General features: G+C 40.5%; 2 protein-coding genes, 1 long non-coding RNA gene and 1 pseudogene across 5 annotated transcripts in view; 1 reads left to right on the top strand and 3 right to left on the bottom strand.

The window, feature by feature from the left end:
• tep1 (telomerase-associated protein 1) overlaps positions 1 to 7,040 on the bottom strand; it is a 32,805-nt gene extending 25,765 nt beyond the window's left edge. Inside the window, exons 1-14 of one of the 3 annotated variants that reach the window (XM_067452385.1) lie at positions 6,954 to 7,040; positions 5,475 to 6,008; positions 4,961 to 5,143; positions 4,395 to 4,544; positions 4,135 to 4,299; positions 3,789 to 3,926; positions 3,378 to 3,449; positions 3,143 to 3,264; positions 2,869 to 3,026; positions 2,678 to 2,787; positions 2,519 to 2,597; positions 737 to 929; positions 399 to 618; positions 107 to 259 (exon numbers count right to left, since the gene is read on the bottom strand). In XM_067452385.1, the coding sequence (XP_067308486.1) occupies positions 107 to 259; positions 399 to 618; positions 737 to 929; positions 2,519 to 2,597; positions 2,678 to 2,787; positions 2,869 to 3,026; positions 3,143 to 3,264; positions 3,378 to 3,449; positions 3,789 to 3,926; positions 4,135 to 4,299; positions 4,395 to 4,544; positions 4,961 to 5,143; positions 5,475 to 5,999 (2,268 nt within the window). In that variant the 5' untranslated portion in view covers positions 6,000 to 6,008; positions 6,954 to 7,040. Of the gene's footprint in view, positions 1 to 106; positions 260 to 398; positions 619 to 736; positions 930 to 2,518; positions 2,598 to 2,677; positions 2,788 to 2,868; positions 3,027 to 3,142; positions 3,265 to 3,377; positions 3,450 to 3,788; positions 3,927 to 4,134; positions 4,300 to 4,394; positions 4,545 to 4,960; positions 5,144 to 5,474; positions 6,009 to 6,953 lie in introns of those variants that run through there. The other 2 variants (XM_067452386.1, XM_067452387.1) reach the window with 2 other exon arrangements.
• A 97-nt stretch (positions 7,041 to 7,137) lies between these two features.
• Positions 7,138 to 10,846, top strand: LOC137089684 (mannose-binding protein-like). Its single transcript, XM_067453253.1, has 4 exons — positions 7,138 to 7,193; positions 8,140 to 8,344; positions 8,448 to 8,534; positions 10,371 to 10,846. Exons 2-4 carry the CDS (start codon positions 8,140 to 8,142, stop codon positions 10,844 to 10,846), a joined length of 768 nt encoding a protein of 255 aa, XP_067309354.1. The 5' UTR covers positions 7,138 to 7,193.
• Positions 10,847 to 11,738: 892 nt separating this feature from the next.
• Positions 11,739 to 21,307, bottom strand: LOC137089857 (ophiophagus venom factor-like; annotated as a pseudogene).
• Positions 16,146 to 17,047, bottom strand: LOC137089807 (uncharacterized). Its single transcript, XR_010907790.1, has 3 exons — positions 16,946 to 17,047; positions 16,371 to 16,445; positions 16,146 to 16,284 (listed from the first exon to the last, which is right to left on the bottom strand). It is a non-coding gene; the product is annotated as an uncharacterized lncRNA (long non-coding RNA).
• Positions 21,308 to 24,699: the final 3,392 nt, after the last annotated feature.

The following is a 24,699-nucleotide window of genomic DNA, read 5'->3' as shown; positions in this document are numbered from 1 at the left end:
GATTTATTTTTTTTCAGCCATATTTGATCATATTTACCAGGGGTACCAACAATTTTGACCACCACTGTATATACACATATACATAAAATAAAATGGAAATTCTTACATTCAGTTCCTTCATTGCTTGTCTCACATTATCCAGAAGGACATCAGACTTCAACTTAAACTCCGCAAAGTCTTTGTATCCATTCAGTATGACTTGGGAATCTTCGCTGCAGTAGCTAATCATCATGCATAAAAGCAGTGCAACTTCCTGTTCCTGCAGAAGCAAAAGAAGTATACTTCACAATAGGTTTCATTTTGACTAGAAACCTAATTTCATAACAAACTATAGGAATCATATATACAACATGCAAGATAAAAAAATAAATCCACAGTCACAGATGTTCATATCTAACCGATGCTGAGAGTTTATCATTGTCAATGTTATCGGTGCTTTCAGGGGGCAAGCAGATATCTTCAGCACCACTCCAGTCTCGCTCCTCTGAAAAATGAGCATTAAAGATCACAAGAGTGCGTCCAGGGAGAGGGGGGATGTTGTACTTGCAGGAGATCTGCACAGCTTTCTCCAAAGCACAGCAGTACTTCTTCAGAAGCTCCTGAGTGTACAGTCTCTGACTAACAAATTACATTACAAAAACACAACATCAATGTCAGGAGTAAAACAAACTAAAATAATGTATTATATTATACTACGTATACTATGTAATGCGTTTCTTTAATAATAAATACACACTTTGCTTTTCTCAGGAGATTGCGTTTGGTGTTGAATATGCGGTATACGAAGGGAACTCGCATTGTAACTCTCAGTCTCTTGCGTTCTGTCGTTTCCCAATTGGTGTGTTTGAATCGTTTGCTCTTTGGCAATTTCTTCAGAATGTCTTGCAGGATCACCTTGGAGCTTGGCACCTTGACTCTAGGCCCACCAGCTGAAAGGGGAGAACATGTCACTCAAACTTTCTCTAACATGCATTACAAGACATTTACATTATTACATTGTGATTCTAGATGAATTTGTATTTGAAAACTAATGAGACTGTGCATTTTTTTTTTAGATTTAAATCTAGCCTACTGCTCAATAAGTGACAAAATGAAAAGTTATTTTCATTGTGTCACTTATTGAGTGCTTTTCTAGACCGATATGGCTAAGAACTATACCCTCATTCCTGCGTAAAAATCAGGGAACTTTTCTGCCGTACCATGGATGCTTGGAAAACTTCCGTCAACATAACCAACGTGACAACCTGCTTGTACAGAGAGCGTGCTGGGGACTATTTTCATGTGTTACGTAATATCATTGTGCTGTTGCACCCATGGTACAGCAGCAAAGTTTCTTGATTATTACGCAGGAATCAGAGTGTAGTTCCTAGCCATATTAGTCTGGAAAAACACAGCTTTTTATTTTGCGTTGGTCTTAGTACACGATGTAACTATAAACATCACAACATGTAAATAGGAAAATGTTGGTGTTATTTTGTCACAGCTGTAGGCTAGATGACACCGCTTACCTCCAGTCTTGGTGCTAAGCTAGGCTAGCGATGGGTGCGTCCGACAGAGTTATGGCACACACAGAGATGAGAATGGTATGTATGAAGGACTTATTAACTCTGGGGGATATGGTGAATAAGCTAAAAAAATATTTAGCTACTTATTAATAAGTCCTAAATTCAATTTTTAAAGGTGCCCTAGAATGAAAAATTGAATGAACCTTGCCATAGTGAAATAATAAGAGTTTAGTATATGGACATCGCATACTGTGAGTCTCAAACACCATTGCCTCCTACTTCTTATGTAAATCTTGTGCATGAAAAACACAGTGGAAAAATAAGTGAATCTCAACATAATGCCAACTGTGACACAATCGCTGGGATCATTCATATGTACGCCACCAACATTTGCATATGTCTGAACAAGCGACACTCAAGGATAGCGAAGAAACAACAGCTCATGTTCACACAAAGGTCATGTTCCAGGCTGTACAGGGGACGTGAGGACTTGTCATACCCTTCCCACAGATAAAACATGTCAACAGTCATGGTATTATAATCTGATACAGCAACAATTTAATTGAAACTTGTTCGTTTGCTCGGCCCATTTCACCGCGGACAGTTTTTCTAACCTGGGACAATATCAACAAATAAGCTGCATTTTAGCAATCTCCATTTGAGATTTTCTGCTTTAAGCGTCATTCAGTCGGTCTGTGTTCTGTCAGGACGGTCAGGACTAACGAGCCGCTTCACTCAACAACTGAACTTGTGTTAGCTGCTGAAATAAGCCAATCAGAGCAGAGCTTAACATTAATATTCATGATCCTTCCAAATAAGGCAAAAACAGAGCATTACATCTTAGGGACAATTTATAGGGTTGTAAATGGACCTGTAAAACTGTCCAACCTTAAATAAGCCACATACCCTCTATGTAGATATCAGCGAACAATTTAACATATTGTTTCAAATCATTCTAGGGCACTTTTAATAACCACTAAAATCAGGAAACCAATGACACTACACAAACTTACCAAATTTACAGAGCTCCAAAATGACTTTATAAGCAGACAGGAAACGAAAGGGAAACTGTCTGCTCTGGATTACAGCATTCTGTAAGATTAATTCAAATCTGTAAATTACTTGATCATCCTGTGTTCCAGTAAGCGGAAATCTAAATGCAAAATGCTCACCTTCGAGGTCAGTCGGTTAAGGATTATAGAATGATGTTTCTCACTGATGCCCACAGAAATCATGCTCCTCAGGTTCCTTAGCATTGCCATAAAAGGAAGAGACTTTCCATCTGCAATCACAAAAAAACATATATTAAGTATGAGACGATGTTCAAGAGTTAAATACATTTTGGACCCAGCCTCTTTCACACCGATGAGTTTCTCCCAGGTGGCAGCTTTGTTTCCCTCCTGACTTAGTTTGCGTTCCCATGTGTCAGGTAGCTTAAGTTTCATCCGTTTTCCAGCTCGCTCTCTCTCCCAGACCCCACTAAGACCACTGCGATTGAAGGACTTCAGATCACTCGGGTATCTGCATGCAAAAACAGGTACATAATCACTCATGGAAAGTTACACTGGACTGAGCAATCAGTTCACCAACATTAAATAGATCTGACTAAAATATTTATGCCACTTTGAAGGACTTACTTCTTTCCCAGAATGGCCATGACATGTGCTGCAGATTCTTTGATGTGAAGGCGCTTTATCATCTTCTTGAGGTTAAATTCACTCTGTTTTTTATCCTTTGTAGCACGATTCTGGCTTTTCAACTACATCATAAAATACAAAACCGTATCAAAAGATGTTCAGAAGACATTTTGACATGCAATAATCATTTGCAATGTTACATCAAACAAATAAAACTAAACATGGCAAAGCTCACATATTTTTGGAGAATCGAGTCGTCCATTCTGACGAGGTCACCCCACGTTTTCCACTGTGCAGCAGAGATTTTCTGAAAGACAAGGGTAGAAAATAACAGCATTTGAAAAGTTATGTGAAAAGAAAAAAATCTGAAAAAAATAATGTGTTCATTATTGTATGTTGGTAGGATGTGTGCTTTTCTAAAGATGTAAGATACAAAAGTATCCAAAAGTATTGGCCAACACTGAAAATACAGGATTCAAAATATGTAAAAAATAAATAAAAATTAATATATTTTTAGGAAATAAATAAAAGATTTTAAAAGTACATTAAAAAAAACAACTTAAAAACAATAAAAACATGTCAAAGAACCACAGTAAACCCCACTGTATGTTTTTTTATTAAATATTAGGTCTTTTTTAAATATTACCTGTCCTTTCTTTTGTTTCTTGTTGTGTTTGCAGCGATGCTTCCGTGTATTGTATTTGGCCAGCTGATATTCAGTGAACTGCTTAAATTTATCCACTAGAGCTTTTTTCAGGCAGGAGGGTAAAGATTTACTGAAACACTGCACAAAAACATTTTAAAAAGCATGAAAAAAAGAAAAATCTCAACAAACAAACAATCCAAAATAAATTCCTTATTTGTACATCTACCATGCTATTCTTTAAATTACTTTGAAGTACCATGTAAATATAATGGTATATAAATATGGTGAGAAATTAAGGACAGCATAAAATAAAGCACAGCAAGATATTTACTGTATTAAAACTTACCATGCTATAGATTCTTGTCAACTCCAGCCAATCAGATGGCAGCTGCACAGCAGCACAAAAGTACCTTCTCAAGTGTGACTTAGAAGCAGGCAGGTGAGCCGCCAGTGCTAGCAAGAAGTTGGCTGTGATCCGAATGTTTAGTTCCTGCCTTGTATAGACTGCAACCTAAAACCAATTTAAATGTGCAAAACCACACACGTTGACAACATAACCACCTGACAACATAACCCACATGCACTCACACATGCAAAATCACCAACCTTCAGGAGAAACTCTGGGTCTTCAGTGGTAATCTCTGTGGCCAGGTTCTTAATGATGCTCCACACACTCGTCTTCGCATCCCAGTCCTTCTGACCTGGCGTACAGCTCTTATTAACCAGGGAGCAGCACACCATATTCAGCAGGTTGTTCTGAAGGACAAACAAAAAAAACGACGATGTAGAAATGTTGTTTGACTTCACATTCACCACTTTGTCACATAAGTTTGGTCAGTGAGATTTTTTCTGAAAGATCATGTGACACGAAGACTGGACCAATATCTGCTGAAAATTCAGCTTAGCCATCACAGGAATAAATTCCATTTTAAAATTTATTATAAATATGTTTTATAATATATAATATGTAAATGACATTCATATTAAAATAGAAAACAGAAATATGTATAAAAAATAATATATTATATATATTACTGTTTTCACTGTAGTTTTGATCAAATAAATGCAACATTGATGAGCATAAGAGATAAATAAAGCTTTTAAAAAAATACACACAGCTGGCAAATTACTAATCATTATTTAAACCTCTGAACCTTAACCATTTGGCTCACCTTCCGGTCCCTCAGTTCAACAAGTTTCTCATCCTCGCTTGCTTCAATCACCCCAAACTCCTCATGAGGAGTAAACGTCTGCTCCCCTTCTAAATCTAAATCCATATCCAACACAGGTATCTCAGAGGACACCATCTGGTCTTCCTCTTCCAAGTTTTCATTGGAAGGCACCAAGATGGGATCCTGTTAAGAGGCAATATAAAAAGACCACATAATTAACTACATTTGTATTTCCCGAATAAAGTAAGTCTTCTATACGTTTATGCAGAACCAAAGTTTAAAATGAAATGCTACATCACATTTGTATTAATTGTAGTGGTAATGGCTAGATAAACAGACGTATGACCTAAAGATTCAATTATTAATAACATAAATAATGTATGTTTGGTGGTTGAGTTGGATTTGTAGCATTGAAATATGATTTAAATTATAGATATAAATAATACATCTGAAAAAGGATGCTACATTAAATCATATACAATTTTACAAAGCAATATAGAGGCAATCACTATACCTGTCTAGGCACCTCACTATATCCCAGCAGGCCTTCAGGTGATAAAAGCAAGTCATCCACTTCTCTCTTTTCATTTGTGCCAACTTTATTCTCCTTTGAATGTGGCAGATAGGGGCAGAGAGGTGGGATGGTACTGGCAGGGGAATTTTGGGAGCAAGAGAGTAAAGGATTATGGGAATAGACGGAGGTTAGAGAGGATGAGACTGGAGGATGGAGTGGAAGCTCCATTAAGAGGGTGTTCTTGGTGCTCAGCAGAGAAGAATGAGAGGAGGTTGAGCTCGTCGTTGTGGACGACAAAAGAGATGAGGTGGCAATGGTGGAGGACAGGCTGGTTGGCTGGAGTGCTGGGCATTGTGAGAAGGTGGAGGTCTGATTGACCCAGGATGGAGAATTATACTGGTGGTGAGACAACAATGAGGGCGCTTGAGCAAGAAACCGGTTTTCCAGCTTTGAACTGCTATAGTTTAGCTGTAGCCTGGCATCCGTATTCACCTTCAGATCAGACTGAGGAGCCGGAGCCTTCATGTCTGCTTGCTTGAAGGAAGGAGCAACATAGAATGTGTGTTTTTTGAGACATCGCAAATGGTAAAAATAGGAGTTCAATCACTAACATAATATGCAACAAAATATTTAACACAACTTTACCTGCACAATTGGATTTTAAATAAGAAACTTGAAAATAAACAAAATCACAAATTGTAAAGAAATAGTTTGTGATTTTAGATCTTTTGCCTCCTTTGAATTAGGCTCTATCTAAAGCAACAACAGAAAAACTAAGTATCTACTGCATGGGTTAATATAGGCATAATAGGCTAATAATAATAATAATATGGTTATTCCGTCCGCACTCGACAACATAAAATGTCAAATTTTCAGAGATGTTCTGTCTGAATGTGGTGACGGTTTAGCTTTGACAAACACGGGTGTGTCTTATGCAAACAACAAATGTAATGTAGACACACCAGAAAAATCAAATAGTTCTCCACTCCCTTTCACCTTTTCACCGAAATAATTTAAGCTTTAAGTAGCCTACTGGTGGGTAAATCTCCCTATTCATATGAAATAATTTTCCTGCTGCGTATTCATGCTGTTTATATTGTAGGGTCCTCGAACTGGACCTGTAGGCTACGTTCCCTTGCGAATCGATGCAATAAAGTCCACTTCGCAGGGCTTACTGTCGATTGTAGTGCAGGACAAAGTCCACCGTCTTAGCTGATAATTAAGAACAATAATAATGTATTTTTGCGCACAGTCAGTTCCTTATTGCCACGCATACAATATAAATTCATCACCATTCCCTCATCCGATGTTCAATTGCAAAAAGCCTTCTTTATTATGACAGATACACGTTTAGCTCAAGCAGTGATTAAAAGTTGCCGAGTAACGCTGCATGTTGTGAATAAACACATATATTTGAAGTATACACGCGACGCGGTTTCTTCAGTGGTGTGACTAAAAAAAATAAAGACAGCAACTCACCTTTAATGCTTGTGACTCAGTATTGGTGTAAAATGAAGTAAACCGGCGAGCTGCTGATTCATGTACCTTGACAACTTCCTCACCTGTCATGTCATATGTGTGTCACTACCGTAATGAACTGAATATAGATGCATTATAAAAGAGAGGTGGAGTCGTCTCAGAGATTAAAGCGTTTCTCAAGTCAGTGATTTTAGTTTTGAAGGCTGTTGACATTTTACAACAAGGGTCTCCATTAAGCTGGTATGCAATTGAACGTTTTTTTTTAATAACAGCAAATGCATTGTAGGCTATTTTAAAAGAAAAGCAGGATCTATAGTGAATATAGTTGCATATTCAAATTATTAAGCTATTCAAATCAGTGTCTCACTGAGAGGCGTATTTGCATTCTTCAACGCGATGCTTACATTTTTACATTTTAATAGCTAAATTTAATGTAGGATGGAAATGAACTTTAGCTATAGCTTAAAGTCAGATTTCTTAATGTATGTTGTAATTTTGTTTCCGCATGGTTACTATTACAATGAATTTGAAGATATCGTACTGTTTGCTGTAGGCCTAGTTGTTGTTTTTGTTTTTACTTTACTCATTAGAGAGCATTAATAAAACCATATAGGCCTAACACCAAATAGTAGATGAAGTTTTCCAACAATATACAACCAATTGTTCATAATTGTGTTTGCCACAAATTGTTTCTATAAAAATAGAGACAATTTGTCTAACCGATGTGCTTTGAAAAGCGAATTTAGATCAGTCAACATGTTCATATCACATGCTCATTCGAATAACCTTTTATATTTTACATAAGGTCATTGTATTAGATATACTATTTATATTATTATATTCATCCTGAAGTGGACAACACATTTTCTTGTTTTCCATTTTCTTAAGACTGCTTAAGTTGCCTTCTTATTTGTTTGTTTTGTGGGGCATTGTTATTCCATCAAATTTGTATTATTATTTATTTATTATTATTATTATTATTTGTAGCCTATAATAAAAGTAATTCAAAATTACACACTCTTTTTTTGAAATTAATGGGGGAATTAATGGGGGAATTGCAAACGGGGGAAATTACACACTGGGGGAAATGTTTTTTAACCCCATGTAAAGGATTTATTTATTTATTTTGCTCAAAAACAATTTGGATAACTACATCTCGCTAAATTTTTCGTTTATACACCACCAGATGGCGCTGTTAAAACTATTCCTCAGGACACTTCTGCTCCTTCAGTTTGTTCAGCAGCAGTTGGATGGAGCTGAACTACAGAACCTGAACTGCCCTGCTTATGGTGGTGTTCCAGGAACTCCAGGACACAACGGTCTGCCTGGTAGAGATGGAAGAGATGGAAGAGATGGAGCCCCTGGATCGAAAGGAGAGAAGGGAGAGCTAGGTTTGTGTGAATGAGAGAGAAAATGAGTGAAGTTAGGGGGTCTGAGATGGTGGTTTATTTCGCTCCTACCATATTACCTATTATTTTTGCTCCTATCTTATAGGAGTAAGCGTGCAGGGACAGCCAGGTAAAGCAGGGCCCTCTGGGCCAGCTGGAGCCAAGGGAGAACGTGGACTCCCAGGTCTACCAGGTATTATAGTAATTAAATATTTTAACACTCATAATAAAATTCCTTAAGTGGAAATGTGAACGTTTCAGAGCCTAAAATTGTGCATATACAGGTCCTTCTCAAAAAATTAGCATATTGTGGTAAAAGTTAATTATTTTCCATAATGTAATGATAAAAATTAAACTTTCATATATTTTAGATTCATTGCACACCAACTGAAATATTTCAGGTCTTTTATTGCTTTAATACTGATGATTTTGGCATTAAGCTCATGAAAATCCAAAATTCCTATCTCAAAAAATTTGCATCTTTCATCCAACCAATAAAAGAAGTGTTTTTAATACAAAAAAAGTCAACCTTCAAATAATTATGTTCAGTTATGCACTCAATACTGGTCGGGAATCCTTTTGCAGAAATGACTGCTTCAATGCGGCGTGGCATGGAGGCAATCAGCCTGTGGCACTGCTGAGGTGTTATGGAGGCCCAGGATGCTTCGATAGCGGACTTAAGCTCATCCAGAGTGTTGGGTCTTGTGTCTCTCAACTTTCTCTTCACAATATCCCACAGATTCTCTATGGGGTTCAGGTCAGGAGAGTTGGCAGGCCAATTTAGCACAGTAATACCATGGTTAGTAACCCATTTACCAGTGGTTTTGGCACTGTGAGCAGGTGTCAGGTCATGCTGAAAAACAAAATCATCTCCATAAAGCTTTTCAGCAGATGGAGGCATGAAGTGCTCCAAAATCTCCTGATAGTTAGCTGCATTGACCCTGCCCTTGATAAAACACAGTGGACCAACACCAGCAGCTGACATGGCACCCCAGAACATCACTTGCTGAAAAACAAAATCATCTCCATAAAGCTTTTCAGCAGATGGAGGCATGAAGTGCTCCAAAATCTCCTGATAGTTAGCTGCATTGACCCTGCCCTTGATAAAACACAGTGGACCAACACCAGCAGCTGACATGGCACCCCAGAACATCACTGACTGTGGGTACTTGACACTGGACTTCAGGCATTTTGGCATTTCCTTCTCCCCAGTCTTCCTCCAGACTCTGGCACCTTAGGCACCTTAATTTCCGAATGACATGCAAAATTAGCTTTCATCCGAAAAAAGTACTTTGGACCACTGAGCTACAGTCCAGTGCTGCTTCTCTGTAGCCCAGGTCAGGCGTTTCTGCCACTGTTTCTGGTTCAAAAGTGGCTTGACCTGGGGAATGCGGCACCTGTAGCTCTGGATGTTTCTACTCCAGACTCAGTCCACTGCTTCCGCAGGTCCCCCAAGTTCTGGAATCGGTCCTTCTCCACAATCTTCCTCAGGGTCCGGTCACCACTTCTCGTTGTGCAGCGTTTTTTGCCACACTTTTTCCTTCCCACAGACTTCCCACTGAGGTGCCTTGATCCAGCACTCTGGGAACAGCCTATTAGTTCAGAAATTTCTTTCTGTGTCTTACCCTCTCACTTGAGGGTGTCAATGATAGCCTTCTGGACAGCAGTCAGGTCAGCCGTCTTATCCATGATTGCGGTTTTGAGTAATGAACCAGGCGCCTCAGGAATCTTTTGCAGGTGTTTAGAGTTAATTAGTTGATTCAGATGATTAGGTTAATAGCTCGTTTAGAGAACCCTTTCATGATATGCTAATTTTTTGAGATTGGTATACAGCTCATGAAAACCCAAGTCATCAGTATTAAAACAATAAAAGACCTGAAATATTTCAGATGCTGTGCAATGAATCTAAAATATATGAAAGTTTAATTTTTATCATTAAGTTCTGGAAAATAATGAATTTTTATCACAGTATGCAAATTGTTTTAAAAGGACCTGTACAACATCAAGTAAATCATTATTCTATATTCAGGATCTCCTGGATGTGAAAGTGTTCTGGAGACGTTGAAATCTGAGATTCAGCATCTTAACGCCAAGGTTCCCATGATTGAGAAAGCTGCAAGTTTCAGCTACTTTAGAAAAGTTGGACAGAAATACTACATCACTGATGGTATTGAGGGAACATTTGGTAAAGGAATACAAATCTGCAAGGATGTTGGTGGAACAATGGTTTTACCACGAACTGTTGCAGAAAACCAAGCGTTATTGATAGTAGTAGTATCCAGTGGTTTAAGGGGTAAAAAGCCATATATAGGTGTAACAGACAGAGAAACAGAGGGGCAATTTGTGGACACTGAGGGGAAGCATCTGACTTATACAAACTGGGGTCCTGGTCAGCCTGATAATTATAAGGGAGTACAAGACTGTGGTGTTATAGAGGACTCTGGCCTTTGGGATGATGGCAGTTGTAATGATGTACGCGCTATATGTGAAATAGACAACAAATAGAATGTATACCAATGAAGAATATAATTAAATATTCTAGTAATTAAATTTTAAACTTACATTTATTTGTATAGCGCTTTTCACAGAACGTTTCAAAGCAGCTTTACAGAAAATGCATGCGTCTAAATTACAACATTGTGTATTAATATTAAGCAGAAACGTTGTGCTCACGGAAGTAATGATTAAATGTTGTGAATAATACAATATTGGAAAATGTAGCAGTGGTGCATGTTGATTCAGAGTTTGTGTAATCTAAAGTTCTTGCAGGAGTTGGAGTTCATTCTTGACCTAATATCTTTTTAAAATCGACGGTTTAAATATGATTGTGAAGCAGTTTTTTTCAGTTTTTTCAATGTAACATATTACATTATATTTAATATACACAAATAATAAATTCACTACATTTTATCCCAACAACAATGCATACAATTCATAATTGAAATAGCATATGATTTTGAAGGAATAGTACAGTTAATATGAGAGGTTGGGAGGGCCTAATCTCCCTAAAAGCACATTACGCAGCATATATATATATATATACACTCTCAGAAAAAAAGGTACAGTTCTGTCACTGGGGCGGTACTCTAAGGTACAAAAGTGAAAAGGTACATCTTTGTATCTTACTCACCCCTAAATGGTTCATATTAGTACCTTAAAAGGTACATATCAGTACTTTAAGAGTGCAAATTAGTACCTTAAAGGTACATAGTAGAACCTTAAAGGTACATATTAGTACCTTTTTGGTTTTGTACCTTAGGGTACCGCCCCAGTGATAGAAATGTACCTTTTTTTCTGACAGTGTATGTCACGGTTCTGTCACGGAGGAAAAGGCTGGATCCAAATGCGGGTCAACAAAGGCTTTATTAACTGAACAAAAAATATATTGAAGAAGTCTTCAGCCAAACAGCAGTCCAGACAGGGAGAACAGAGCTGCGCGAACGACCCTGGGCTTTCCCAGGAGACGGCTGTGATCCAAAGGCAGAGGGTCAGCACCAAGTTCAGCGAGGGATGGAGAGAACAGAGAACACAGCTGACTTGACGCTAAAACACTGGAGTCTGCAGACACGACAAGACAAGACAAGGCAAGGCAAGGCAAGGCAAGGCAAGGCAAGGCAAGGCAAGGCAAGGCAAGGCAAGGCAAGATAGGTGAAGCACAACAAAGGAGTCACGACGAACTCGAAGGCATGAACGATAACAGTCGGACAAAAGACAGCGAAACACGAGGATCTATAAAGGGAGGATAATGATTAGATAACACAGACCAGGTGAGAGGACAGATGATCTAACCAGTGGGAACAGGTAGGGGCGGAGACACGAGCACGTGGCGAGCTGTCAAAACAAAGCCACGCACCCACACAAAACAATGCAAACGCTAGAAAGACAGGTGATCAGACACGAGACCCGACATATATATATATATATAAAGATATGTACTTTACAACGAGACTTAAAACAACAATCATGTTGGGCAACCGACATTGGCTGACTGTCATTTGGACTCCTCTTTATTACATTGATACCTGATACCTGAATGTTATCTTAAAATAGCTGAGAATCATTACAGTAAACTCATGAAAGAAAAAATGTCTTGAACTAATCCAATAAAGAGACATTGTGTGGCAATTTATGTTTTAATGCAATAAATAACTTTACCTTCTAAAAGTTTCTTCATAGGTTATGATCATAAATAATTATACAAGTGAAGTGAATTGATTTAAATCAAGAATTACAAACTGATCAGGACAATTTTGTCCACAAAATCTAATTTTGGGAAGGCTATATAATATACACCTGTAAATGATACATCAGTGTAAGCTATTTGATGAGGCATTACAAGGCAAATTGTTAATAAAAATGCTATTCAGTCTACTTGGGAGCATTTGTTTATTTGTCATGACTTTGAGTGACTAACAATTTCAAATAACTGAAACTAATAAAATGTACTGATACGGAGCATGCTGATTTGTTGGTGAGATTTGTATGTGCACATAAATCTGTTCATTATAGACATGCCAAGTAAGTTATAGGTTTTTATTTATTTCAGTTAAGGAAAAGAACAAATTATACCATCCTATCTTTACTGAGATGAACGATTTATTAATTGGTAGCAAAAAATGCTCTGGTTCGGATGGCTTGATAGCCTTTGTACTTCGGAGCTGCTTCAGCACAGCATCTAAAGCATGCAGTGAGAGAAAAAAACCCACTGTAAACTAATTTAGAAATTCTGTTATAAAAAAGACTATAGTATCACAACTTGCAGTAGGTGAATAAATTGTATGCACTTTGAGTATAGTATTGTACTGAATGTCTTTAGCCTATATTCAGCACTTTCACTCTGTAAAAATACAGTAGTACAACAGCAAAAGCCACAAAGGTTAAAAAGTCTGAATGAAAAGCATGTTTCTGTACACTAAGAGGAAGAGGTGTGCAATTGATTCTGCCTCAGAATCACGTCTTTATGTGCCAGATCCAGCCTTGACAACATTCTCCACACCTTGCTCTTTCCTCACACACACTCATGTTTCCATTGTTGGTTTCCACATTCAGTGCAACATTGAGTTTTGGCACTCTGAATTGCCTTGTGTTATGCACAGATCACATCATTAGAAATAAGCGTGAATAATTTGTGTAAATGAGGACAACTGTGTAGTTGTGTTTAACTTTTGCCTGCCCGTGTTTAGCGTTTTGAAACAAATGGATCACAGTGAAAAATGTGTTTTAGTGAGTGAGAATGTTTTGTCTTACCTTAGGGTACCACCCCAGTGAAAGTACTGTACCTTCCTGAGTGTTTTTACAGCAAACAGAACAAAGGGAGATGATCTGTTGATGATCCTGAATGTCTTGTTGAATGAGTGTTGATAGTCTGAGGCTCAGAGCTGCTGAAAAGACTCTTCATTTCATCTCAATAGTTCCTGTTTTCACCTAACTTATAATGATGTCTTCACCTCTCCTGTAAACACTTAAAGCTTATTTCATTGGTATCAACACAGGGTACTTGTTGCTTACTATAATGTGATGTGATCTGGAAAAATCCATCAGATGTCACACTAGGACAGTTTCAGGAAGATCAAAAAAATAAGTTGTCATTGTCAAAATTTGGTTTATATTAAATTTTTATTCTATACGGAACAAAATTTTAAACGCAACACTTGTTTCTGCCCCTTTTTTCATGAGCTGAACTCAAAGATTGAAGACTTACTCCCATTTCTCTCAAATCTGTCTAAATTTGTGTTAGTGAGCACTTCTCCTTTGCCAAGATAAACCATCCACATCACATGGGTGAAATCAAGATGCGGAATAAACTGCATGATTATTGCACAGATGTGCCTTAGGTTGGCCACAATAAAAACCCACTCTGTAAAAGTTGGAAGTTGGATTCCCGCCTTCTCCACCTTGAGCGTCTGCAGTTCTAGCTGTGCCATCCGCCGATGTATCCTTTATCACTTCTATCGGTGTGCGCATTGCCACTGCAGCTTACACTTTCCTAAAAAAGACGAGCGTTGCTTCTAATGCCTCATCCCCTTCATGGCAAGTATCGTCACATCTGCCAGGCCCGTCTCAAGAGATCATGCCCAAGCGGTGCTCATTCAGGGAGGCTGGAGTCAAGTTTTAAATGCTTAAATTAACCTTCCACTTACATAGATTAGTCTCTGAAAAAATTTAAGTAGGCCAGAAAATAGTATATTAGATACTGGTCCAAAACAAAAAGTGCAACTGCAGTGGATCAAACAAAGTTGCAAGAATTGAGATGCAGTCTGAAATCCAACTTGTTTGAACGTTCACTTGGAGTTGATAAGAGCCACTGAATTACATTTCAATCATGTTTTAATATGTCAAACCAGAAAAAAAAGACTGACTGTATAAAAGCAGTTTTATTTAAGTCATGTTTCTTGTAGCCAGTAGTGATTTAAATCATGGACATGTATAGGTTGTCTCAAACGAGTCACCTGAAAGAGGAACATGAAGTGAGCTGGATCATGGTCCATGAATTCAGCCAGAGCAAAGCATGATTAGGGATGAAAGCATACTTGTCTGATAGTAGTCATAAACCCTGATGACCGCTGGCTTGAGATTATTCACTGGAAGGACCTGTTTCAGCTGAAGAGTGTAACTCATGGGGATTCCTTTGGGAACCTGCGAGACAGAAACGATAAGCAGCAGCACAAAACCATGACAGCTAGTGAATATACCCAGCGTACAGATCTCACCTCTTTCAGATACACTAGGACGTGATCATCATCAGCATCAACTCCACTAGCGGGGAAAACGATTGGGGTGGAGAACCAAGCTGCGGGGAAGAGACCATAATTTACAGACGGTTACATCTGAAGGCACTTCAAGCACCTTGGGACTAAGCATTAAACACACTGACGTATCTGCTGTGAAGCCTGACAGGAGCTTAATGTCCACGATAACCATGTTAGTGCTTGCTTTTATGCCGATGTATCTGAGTGTGATGGGGAAATAAAGTGGTTTAGTCAACAGGATCAACAGCCTCCTTTTAAGAGTCAAACAAGAGCTGGTTTCAGGACAAAGTTAGAGGTGCTCTTACTTTACTGTGAAGTTTAACATGAGATTGGCCCCAAGCGGTTGGCTGTCTCCAGTCACCGTCGCATCTACACTTAGTGTTTTGGCATCTTTAATGGGTGTTGGGATGTTGTAGAAACATGCCACCTGTAGTACAAGTAAAGCACTAAAATTTTGATGTGCAACAGAAACCACAAGAGAAGCTGAATATACAGACCTGCACAGACACACAAGTGGATCCTGATGCGTTGATACTATATTTGCCAGGAATGTTTTTCAGCAGCTTCTCCTGATACAGTAGCCTGTTGTCCCAATTCCCAGTGAAGCTATAAGCGTCTCCTCCTACCACTGATGACTGTATGGTAACAGTGCTAGAACCATCCAAACTGAAGACTTGAGCAGCATACACAGACAGGGCATGAAGAGCCACCACAGTGTCCTGAAAACAAGTACCAGATTAAAAACTCCACTCAAATGATTGTGCTCCTGTTTGGTAGTTAGAGGCACCTGGGTGGATGAAAAGCCTCCATAAGGATTCTGCTGGGTCACCAGCCCGTTAACAATGCTGTTAGCATAGCCCAGAGTAGTCGTCATAAGAGGCCGTTCAGTGAGAAGCGCTAGAAGCACGTAAGAGCTAATCTCCACCGCCAGAGTATCACCAGATGTCGTCTGAGACCAGTGAAGCTTAATGCCTTAGGGAGACAGAGGGGATAAAAGTACCTGATTTATATAAAAATTAAAAACGCTACTAAATCTTACCTTCTGAAATGGCACGGTTGTTCAAGGCAGTTAAAAGCTCTGATCGAGTGGTGGTCTCTCCAGCCAGACTGAAAGTGTAGGCCAGTAGAGCCATGGAGTAAGTGCTTCCCAGGTTCCCAACAACAGGCCTTAAGCAGGACAGAGCGTCGGTAATCCTGAAAGCAAAGTAGAGATCAGACAACACCCAGAACAAGACGGTCCTCTGAAAAGGAGCTCATACAACTACTGGAGAGGTTTTTACTGTAACAGGGACGCCTAGTTCAAGCAGCGATGCAACAACATAGGCAGTCAGGGTCACGCCATCACCAACTCCACCCTAAAAAAAAAATAAACACACCAGCAAATTTCATTTAGAAGAATGGTCACCAAGTCTGTTGGTTAGAGCTGCACAGTTCAGAAGGTGACTTTATTGAAATCGGTGTATGAAGTATTGTATTGTTATTCAATCAGGTCTAAACAGTTCTCTGTAATCTTGGTTTAAAGTGGGAAGTTGACTATGTTATGTCCTTATAAATTAAAATGGCATAAACTGCACACACACAGAGCTAGATTGACCATTTTCCCTTACATCAGGAGTGTTCAACCCTGCTCCTTGAAGGCCACTGTCCTGCAAGGTTACCACAAATAAACATCCGAACCAGCTAATTAATGCATTACTAGGCATATTAAAAACATCCAGGGTAGGTGTATTGAGGCAAGTAAAAACTCTGCTAAAAAGAGCTAAACTCTGCAGGACAGTGACCCTCCAGGTCAGAGTTTGGACACCCCTGCCTTACATCTTACAAATTAGAGAAATAAAAATAAACTATGACAGACCATGATGCATTTAGACAGATAGCTGAAGACTGTGGCCTTCAGATCAAAAGACTCCCCACGGACGATGCAGGGAAAGCTCCAGGAAGAAGGGCTGGAAGACTGTCAGCAGAGCAGGAGGCGCCAGACCGAAACCTTTGGAGGACAGGCAGAATGCCTCAGTCTCCCATGTGGTGATTGTGTCAGGAACAGTGAGGGGAACTTGTGTGGATACAGTGGCACTGTAGGACAGCAGATGAAAAATAAGGGGAAGTAGTAAAAAACCTGGATGAGTAGCGTTGGAGATATACAGCTTTGTTTGCGATTGGAGTCCCATTGAAATGAGAGGCAGATATCTGTTGGGAATAATCAAGGTTAGGAAAGAGAACCAATGTGAAGGCTTCTGCGACCAGGGATTAATCTACTTGCCTTTTCAGTAATCATTGATCCAGGTTCAAAGTAATCAGGGAGATCCAGAAATGTGACCCTGCCTGCTTCAAACGTAATGGACACCGTTGCAGATTTTGACATCACTACATCTTAGGGAAAAGAAAAGAAATGCATGTCAACTTCATCCATACACATACCTCTGGTTCAGCCCAGCCAGTGGCTCACCTGTTCCCTCCTCAGTGACATTCACATTTACAAGAAAAGTATCTTGCATATTATTTTCCAATTTGGTGTTGAAAAACTCTGACGTGTCAACAGTAAGGGAGGCACAGCCTGTATCATTCATCTGGTAGAAGCAAAGTAAAATTTAATTCAAGCACAAGCAGAAGAATAACCCTCCACTGTAAGGCAGGAGTCACACCTTTGCTATTTTATTCAGGCACAGATGGGTCAAATCAGGAACCACAACATATGGAAAGGGATCACGGCACACTTCCACCAATGCTTGACCAGGTACAGATTGGCCATACATGTATCTGGGAAACAGCACAAGGATCAAGATCAAGAACTGACTAACCACAAGACCAGAAGATAAGAGCGTCGCTCACTTGGCACAAGCCTCAACTTTCAGTCCCACATCTGAAACGCTGTACATCTGTGGTGTGTTTATTGTCATGTCAAACTTGGGTAAAACTAAAACAGAAGCAAAGATTTTAGATCAAAATAGAGCCGTCGTTAAACTGCTGCACATTATATGAACAGTGACTTACCATATTTTTTCACCTCAAACTTGGGAGATCATTCAGTCACCAATAAGAGTCTTGTGTGTACATCCCAATCTAAGCCTCTGGGTTTAACTCGTGAGAAAGCTGCAATATCCACCCCGTTGAGGAAACGTTTGTCCACTGACCAATCCGGTTATTATGATTGTGCTATTAAAACAATGAACAGCTCAGGAAGACTGTAAACTTACAAAAAAACATAATCAGCTCAATTCAAAGACTTGCACAAGCAAATTCTTACCTCCAGCAACACCAGATTGTACTGCACACAAAGACAGAAACAGGCATTTAAAAAGCAAACACTGATGCAGCGGTCATTGAAGAATAAAAACAGGCAATTTATTGCATGTTATTTAGGAGCACAATTTGTTCATGTTCACAGCTTACCATCTGATCAAAAGGCACAAATCTGGGATCCATGGTGACAACTCTGAAATTCACTGCAAAAGACAGCAGTAACTGCTCATTGGGTCATGCACTTGACGACAATCAGAACGCTAATATTCAACCAAGGGTCATTTGCAGCTCACCCGTTTGTCCTGGATTGTAGATGGGTTTGTCTGTTTGGATGAAGGTCAGTGGTAGATAAGGTCTAAACATGACGTTCCTCTCTTCAGTTGCTCTAAAGACACTTCCTTGAACTTCAACCTTCAGTGTCTGCACAGATTCCCCCTCTACTTAAGGAGCCTGTAGAAAAAAAATTCAGTTAACGTACAAAGTAGACAAGAAAGCCACACATCTCATGACAACAGACCTGGAAGCTAAAGCAGCGGTGAAATGGCCTAGAAGAAACCTGCTGCACAAGCGGAATCGGTCTGTTTGGGTCATCAAGTAGACAAATGGTCATCTTGAGACGCTCTTGGGGTTTCAGAAGACTTGCACACAATTTGGCATCAGATCCAGACTCAATCACTGCAGGGAACGTCACCATGAATAACCTGTGGAAACATGACGGGTGCTTTCACACTAGCACTTCTGGTGCAGACCCAGGTTAAATTGACGTCAGAGTTAGGTTTGTTTGGATGATGTGAACGCGGTCTTCCGACCTCAGGTGTGCACCTGCAAACGGCACCCGAGTCCGCTTAAAAAGGGGGTCTGGGGTTTATTTCATGTGAACTCCAGTACGGGTCGCTGCTGGTGTGAACGCAATCATACTAAATCACGGAAGTGAACCACTATTAAAGACATGATTTGATAAAATGTGCGTTGTGTGCATTTTACTAATTTACCTGATGAGAGTCACTGACATACTGCAAGCAGAGAGCTGTAGATGTCATTTCTGCTCATCTTCGGTGTTGTTTCGAGCATTTGCAGTGCATTCGCGGCAGATAGACGCAAGTGCCATTATGTACTGAAGATTCGTTAACAAAACCAATGGTTCAAAAACAAAAATATAAAAGTGATGGGAGCAACGTATGCAATTCGCCACCTTCATCTCGCTGTCGTTACCAAGCAACCCGGTAAACAGCTGCTGCTTTGATGCAAACAAACCCCAGTTCAGACCCAAATAATATAATATGAACACAGTCCAGCGGGGGCAGGAGGAGGAAGCAAACTCTGGTTTGATCCAGGCAATCAAACCAAGTGTGAAAGCACCCTTAGATTTAGAGACCAAAGGGAATCAGGTCAGAACATGTACATGTTGGTTTAACATTGACAAAGCGTTGCCAGGTCTGTTCACAACGGCCAATTAAATAGCCCAAAGTGACTCTGTTGGGGGGTGGGTTGACATAGGTGGGGTGATACTAGAGCTGCACGATTCTGGATAAACTGAGAAGCAATTTGTTCCTGATAGAGATCATGATTCTGAACAAACACCTAATAACAACCTGTAATTTACTAGAGGGTCTGACAGTTAATTGCGGCAGTGCACTTAAAGGGTTAGTTCACCCAAAAATGAAATTGATGTCATTAATGACTCCCCCTAATGTTGTTCCACACCCACAAGACCTCTGTTCATCTTCGGAACACAGTTTAAGATATTTTATATTTTAGTCCCAGAGCATATGCAGTCAATGCCCACTTTACTGTCCATGTCCAGAAAGGGAATAAAAATATCATAGTCCATATGTGACATCAGTTGGTTGATTGGAATCTCTTGAAGCATCGAAAATAGTTTTTGATATTTTTGGACCAAAATGTATGATTTTATTCAGCATTGTCCTCTCTTCCGTGTTTCTCCAAAAAGATTCAAACGGTCATGAATCAATTAATGCTTCGGGTCGCCAATGTCACATGATTTCAGTGGTTTGATGCGATCCGAACTGCTGAAATCACGTGCAAGATCGGCAACCCAAATCATTGATCGAGTCACACCGTTTGAAAATCAGACTCCTGCAGTGATTGGTTGGTGTAATGTTTGTGATCTCAGTTCAGCTCACATGTTTAAGCAGACATGTTCAGTTAACTACTAGGCCTATCTGCAGGTGCAACTAGCAATATAAAAACTGCAACAATGAGTTAATCAATTAGACAGTTAAGATAATTAAGTGATAATTGACAATTAGTGGTCATCTGATAAGTAGAATCACTAATGGGAAACAAGAACAGAAAACTGACTTCCAGCCATTACACATTGCCCAGTTTGACTTTGTCATAGTGCTACAAACACTTTACCGTCATAAATATCCCTCTCCTGGTCGGTGGCGCTCTGTGGAGCCGGCCATTTAATGTTGAGACGAGCGGCCGCTCGCTCACACACATCCAGGAGGATGGATTGCGGCAAGGCCGCGGGGGCGCTAGCCTCGGGAATAACAGAGGGCGGGATGGCCTCCTCGTCCTCCGAAATTTCAAGAAGGCCCGCGTCGTCGTAATCACCGGACCCGGCAAGATCGTCGGCGAGCGGGAGGTTACCCGTGAAGATGTCCTCTTCGGGGAACTCAGGATTGGGCTGGTCAGCCAAAACAAGAGCCGTCGCGCCCCGGGAGGTCCCCGGTAGCGCGCTGTCGTCGCCGTGTTCCATATCCGAGTACGACAAGTCGAGCTCGCCACACTGAGTAGCGGCAACTTTAAGGCGGTGTCGCAGGAGTTTCTTAGGCAGTACCAGGCAGTAACTGCAGTTCTCCGGGTTCTCTATTGCCTCCTCTGCGTGCTTGAGGCCCAAGCAGACCACACAGAAAGGGTGAAAATCCTTAGCGGCGATTAGAGACCCAAACGCGGCCGGGCAGGCCCGTAATAGGCTAGACACAGAAGGAGAAGACTGAGAGAGCGACATACCCGCGAAAAACTCAGAAAGGTCCGTGGCGGCAGCCGTGGAACAGGAAGACGGACGAGAGCGCGAGCGGCTCCGAAAGCAGACACAGAAAGTGGCAGAATAGAACTGTCACGCCCGGTGGAGGCTGATCTGGCAATATTTCCTCCTGCAGACAATAAGTGAGCAGCGCAAATCTAACCGAACTGTGTCAGTGCAGAGATCGCGAGAAGCGAATGTCAACTGATGTACAGTAGCGTATGCAGCCCATATATGCCCGCTGGTAAGGGGTGGGGCCTTACTGGGCATTGGCTGCGCGCTCCTGCCTGTCTTGTCAGACTTGGTGCAATTGGATGCTTCTGCAGAGGTCAGGTACGGATGCCCTTCCCATAGGTGGATCTCTCCACTCGATGTTTCAGAGAACCGGGGTTACGACAGTAACCTATTGGTATGTGATTTCTGTGCGATTTCAGCAAGGTTACCTACCTACACTGTAGGAGTAGATTGCATATGATGTAAAGGCAAAGTTCACGATTTATGTGCTCACACTGTACATGTGAAACATGCACAATAGGTGAGGTTTACTTGCACAGTGACTAGATGGCCTCTGTTAAGCTTGGAACATACTTTGCAAGAACAAAGAAATTTGTTTTTCTCGAGGTTGTTTTTCTCTCCGCATTAACCACACCTACTTTAAATGTCTGACCAATCACACAATAGTTCTCGACCGCCCGCAAGAAAACAGTTCTGCTCAGGCGATGTCGAGAACAAGCTGCGAGAACTCCCAAACCAGAGCTGCGAGAACAAAATGACGTCATTTTGTTCTCGCATCCCTGGGAGCGAGAACCTTTTTCTCTGTTCTTGCGGAGTATGTTGCATGTGGCTTTACACCCACCCCCTTAAACCTCACTCCCATCCGGGTCATGGCACCAATGTAACCCTTCCTGCTTGAACTGCCCTCTGCAAGCAGGACTCAAACCCAGGTCCACTGGCATGAGAGTTGGACACTCTAAAAAGAAGGCTACAGGCTAAAATTAAAGGCTGCAATCTCTAATGTCAATCGCTAGAGCATCTCCTGAGGTCAGAGGAGTGAGGTTTACTTGCACAGTGACTCCTAGCTGGCCTCTGTTACATCTGCATCTCGAGAGATTGCAGAATTCAAGTGAAAAATATGTTTTTATGAACAAAGTTTGTGAGGAGCACGTTCAAACAATCTAATCAGCGCGAGAGGAGATACACAGCCGAGAGCCGTCTCACCAACTTTATAATTACCTCCCTCAACAGTTTTCTGCATTCCTCCAACCCACCCGTTCATCACTCATGGTGGCATCATCTTTGTCAGCGACTTGGTGAGGGATGTCTTATCACCAGTAACTTTGCACAGAAATGCCTTTTCAGTGGAATTGAAGGTTGTGTTTCGTTTCCTTGCCACTGGAAAAATGCAGCAATGCAATATCTATTAGATTTGGGGCCATCACAACCATCAATAAGCCGAATTGGAAACAATTATGGCACTTACAGCTCCACACATTGTCACACATTTCCTCGACTTCCCAACAACTCCTGTGTAATCCAGCAGAATCAAACACAATTTATGCAAATACCCAGTTTCCCAGGAGTAGTAGGTGCAATTGATGGCACTCAAATAAAAATCATTGCTCCCAGTGTAAACGAGGATGTTTATGTGAACAGGAAGAGATACCGCAGCATCAACACACAAGTTTTGTTTGCTGCAGACTACAGCATTTGGCTGTGGTACCCAAATGGCCTCTACACATGATGCACGGATTATGAACGAAAGTGGCCTTTCAACTGTTTGAAAGGCACTATGTGCCGCCAGGGTGTCATCTTATATGGAATAAAGGATACCCTTTATTCCGCTGGCTGCTCACTCCACTGACAGAAGCCCAAGTCAACTACAACAGGTTTTATTTAAATTTATTCATACAAAATTGTTTTTATAGTTAAATAATACAACTCTCTATCCTAATATAGGCTATACATAAGGTTTTAATCTTGTATCCCTTCACAGGGCACATTGTATCACAAGAAGTGTGGTGGAGAGAGGGATTGGCCAGTGAAAGCGTAGATTCCACATTCTACACTCCGAAATTCGGTACTCTCCTGAAAGAGTGTGCCGTATTATAATGGCTTGTGTCATACTGCATAATATTTGCAAGAGGCGCAACATCCCACCCCCTCCAGAAGATGATTGCGAGGGAGAAGCTGGAGTTGCCAGTCTCCCAAGCGACATCAATACATTTGATGGTGTAGCCTTCAGACAAATCTTTGCCCACCTCCACTTTGGGTACACTTAATTATTATGAATACACACATGTTTTTCGCTGCATTTTATTTTCACTCTTGTTTTTTTTTCAGTGCTAAAGTGTATTCCTCTTGCAATCTCAACACTTTAATTTGAAGTTTTAGTTTTTCTCTCCGCAGTGCTCGCAGGTCATCTGGGAGCGGGTCTATTGTCAGGCTGTCATCCGCTAAAGGGGTGTCATCCACCACCAGGCATAACTGACTTGAGGTGCTTGGGAGGACATCGAAAGCAAGGGTGGCATATGGAGAGCCAGTGTTTAGGGTGGCCGCGTCAAGCAATTCCCCTGCATCTTTATTATAACTGAAAAATAAAACATTTTAAATGTTGAATATTGTTTTTGAGGTAATCAAATTATTTGGGCCGCACTTTTGTGATAGAATTTCTAACTTCATTGCTGCAGGATCCTGGCTACCCTCCACTCCGGAGAGGATGGCATTGTCCTCCTCCCCACATCACAAAGGGCACTCAGTGGTTTGCCTGGGGGGGCCTCCACATGAGTTAGAATATCAGTTAAAATAAAATCAGGTAGGGCAAATGGCAAAGGGCATAGGCATGCAGATGGGAAAGAAATAAACTATACCTGTGCGCATAATTTTGGATTTGAAGGCGGTTATTTCAGTGCGGCCTTTGCTGAGAACGTTGTACCATTTCTTCTTGCAGTCAGATGGTGACCGAGTGCAAGAGGTCTGTGAAGCATTTAAATGTCTGGCGATGTCCTCCCATGCTTTTTTCTTGTCAGTGCTGCTTAATGTTGGGCTGAACTTGCCTTTTATTACATGTTTCCGCTTCAGCAAGCAGTAGCTCTTCTTCATCTTGCCAGTTCAGTTCTCTTTTGGATTCCTTGGTGACTGAATATATAAAAAAATGTGGGCTATATATAGACCGGTCAGTTAACAGCACACCAGTTTAAAATGTGTAATTAAGACATGAATGAAAACATGTTTCTTTCATTTCAAATGTGTATATTATAATGTATTCTCTTGAAAATTCTTTATTGTCAAATATGTGTTGAATGTAAACTCCTCTTAGGAATTTCACCATTCAATGTGAATTTATCTGAGAATATTCTTAAATAAGGACATATATTCAG

Source organism: Pseudorasbora parva, chromosome 9 (assembly GCF_024679245.1).
Source record: "Pseudorasbora parva isolate DD20220531a chromosome 9, ASM2467924v1, whole genome shotgun sequence".
Taxonomy (NCBI): domain Eukaryota; kingdom Metazoa; phylum Chordata; class Actinopteri; order Cypriniformes; family Gobionidae; genus Pseudorasbora; species Pseudorasbora parva.
Note: the sequence above shows the minus strand (reverse complement) of the source record. Positions and strands in the feature narration are given on the sequence as shown.

What these genes read in the sequence shown, in the direction of transcription:
- LOC137089684 (XM_067453253.1), top strand. Translation starts at nt 8,140, where the DNA reads ATGGCGCTGTTAAAACTATTCCTCAGGACACTTCTGCTCCTTCAGTTT. An exon ending in AGGAGAGAAGGGAGAGCTAG is followed by an intron (nt 8,345 to 8,447) that starts GTTTGTGTGAAT and finishes CCTATCTTATAG; the next exon opens with GAGTAAGCGTGCAGGGACAG. An exon ending in TGGACTCCCAGGTCTACCAG is followed by an intron (nt 8,535 to 10,370) that starts GTATTATAGTAA and finishes TTCTATATTCAG; the next exon opens with GATCTCCTGGATGTGAAAGT.